Source organism: Alosa sapidissima, chromosome 13 (assembly GCF_018492685.1).
Source record: "Alosa sapidissima isolate fAloSap1 chromosome 13, fAloSap1.pri, whole genome shotgun sequence".
NCBI lineage: Eukaryota > Metazoa > Chordata > Actinopteri > Clupeiformes > Clupeidae > Alosa > Alosa sapidissima.
The window spans coordinates 29165669-29168168 of NC_055969.1; the positions used below are offsets into that span (position 1 = coordinate 29165669).

A 2500-nucleotide genomic window follows, 5' to 3' on the forward strand; every position below is an offset into this window, starting at 1 on the left:
CACACACACACACACCTATAGTACCTGACACATGCAATTACAGACACAAAGTTCTCCCTACTTGCCAGCCCTGGATACTCCTACAAGCCCATACAATGACAGCTGTGTGGAAGAAGAATCACACACACACACACACACACACACACACACACACACACACACACACACACACACACACACACACACACACACACACACACACACACACACACACACACACAGAAACGCTGGACTCCAATGTGTGTGCCATGAATGTAAAGCCTGTGGAGGGATTGGTAGGAGGAATCAATCATGATTAAAGGATCAGAGAGAGCAAAGGTCATGCCCTGGACAGAGTGTGTGAGTGTCTGTGTGTCTGTGTGTGTGTGTGTCTGTGTGAATAAGACCACGAGAGAGAGACAGGAAGATAGAGAGAGGAGAGTGTGTCTGCTGAAGAGCCAATTTATCTCATTCCTTTCTGATCTACTCCTCTTTTATGCATGATCTGCATATTAATTTCAGCACTCCTCTCACTCCCTCTTACACACACACACACACACACACACACACACACACAGACAGTATGAGTCAGGAGGAGGTTGCCACGCTGGCATCTGAATCTGCCAGGGTGAGCAAAAACACACAGGAAGAAGCAAACACCAGCTGGATGGAGAACTGCCTGGAGAATCCAGCAAACACTTCAGCAAAAAGAGACGCACACTCACACACACACACACACACACACACACACACACACACACACACACACACACACACCTGGTGTGGCTGTTGGACGACAGGCTCTCCCAGGGCTGTGTGCTGCAGCCGCTGCCACTGAAAGCTCCGCAGCTGCCGTCCAGGCGCACCAGCAGGTCCTTGGCCCCCGTCTCCGCCGCCTTACGGCAGTCGTGCGCCCGCTTCAGCGCCTGAGTCACGCTCTCCTCGCCCGTCTGCTCTCCTGCGGACACACACACACACACACACACACACACACACAGATAACACTCAGAGCCAGATGTACGTACATTTGCGAACGTATCGTTATCAGCGTCATGGACACACCGCAGATTGCGAACGCTGTCAGACCCAGGTTTCCGTCGTATTTATCAATCGTTCAATCCTTAGTGTAAACTGCGGCTTTCTCCGCCCATAAACGCAATTTACGAACGTCCACAACTGAATGGCAGCGCCTACATACAAGCGCAGTTGAATGAAGTTACAGTAACTGATGACAACATTAAAAAGAATCAAACGTTTAGCGATCATGAAATAATACCATACATGATAAGATGTAAACAAGCAGGGAGATAATGAAGATCAGTAGTTCTACTCAAACTACTTGTGCACGTAGGCTATGGAAGATTGGTCAAATCTAGCAAGTAGGAAAGTTTAGTGAATTCGACATTCGAAAGGCCAACGACAGTTGAGGTTGCTTTTGGTAGTACAAATACTTTCACCACAAAAACTGGTGCTCTAAATAGCGATTCTGTTGTCTTTGAAAGGTTCTCTTATTGACGCATTGAACTGCAATTTGGATTAACACCTGCTTTTACAAGGCGGAAGTATTTAGGCGCAGAATAGACGTGCGCTTTCAGGAGCAGTCTTTGTACATACCGCGGAATACATAATTAGGCGCACTTTACTCTTCCCCTCCCATCTTTTTACGCTAAACTCCCACTTTCCCCTAGCCTGGCGGGCCATCCTATATCATTGAAATGTATAGTCTGGAATCCACCCATTCACCTCGCTTAATCCAAGGGGCGGGCAGAGAATTGTCTTTCAAACTGCCTAGGCATGCAATAGGCCAGCGCTACGACCAATCAGAACAAAGAGCAGGAGGACGTATCCGGTCGGCAAAACGGCAAATACATCCTTCTTCGAAAGGAATGACTTAAGTGCATTGTGTTGCTCAACTTTCAAAGAAAAGCACAAGTCCAACTCCTCCAAAGTTGACGCCAACGCCGATTCAAACAACTGCTCTTCGTTCGACATAGCCACCTTCCTTGCACCTCCATCGCAGGACTGTCGTCATCCTGTTAAGCCCGCCTTAAGACTCTCTAACAAAATAGAGCGCTGTGATTGGATGACGTCCACGGCGTCAGCCAATAGAAATCCCTATGGTTTGCTACTAGATGTACAGGCTGAGCAAATTAATTTGCCGCCGCTAGGGTGCATCTAGATTTCTAGGCTAACTTTCCCCTGGATCCTCCCATGAATGCATATGCATGACATGACAAACGCAATCTGCCACTTTCAGCTCCCGCGACAGGCAGTTTGCACTTTTACATCATTGCGGCGTGTTTGTACATACCTCGCAATGATTGTACACGCACATTGCGAAACAAATACGCCTGAAGTGGGCGCAAAAGCGTTAGTACATATGGCCCTCAGAGTGAGATGGAATACAGGCTCTCCAGTCTCCACAATATATAGTCTGTGATCAGTAATGCAGCTATAAGTCAGCAGCCTTTAATGTGCTGCTGGCTTACAGCTATCACTTGGTGAATAAGACAGTGAGTGA

General features: G+C 47.8%; 1 protein-coding gene across 1 annotated transcript in view; it reads right to left on the reverse strand.

Moving 5' to 3' along the window:
* The window catches only part of mcc (MCC regulator of WNT signaling pathway), a 133468-nt gene that overhangs the window by 27591 nt on the left and 103377 nt on the right, over window positions 1–2500 (reverse strand). Inside the window, exon 15 of the mRNA XM_042059983.1 lies at window positions 757–937. Within this exon, the coding sequence (XP_041915917.1) occupies window positions 757–937 (181 nt within the window). The remainder of the gene's footprint in view (window positions 1–756; window positions 938–2500) is intronic.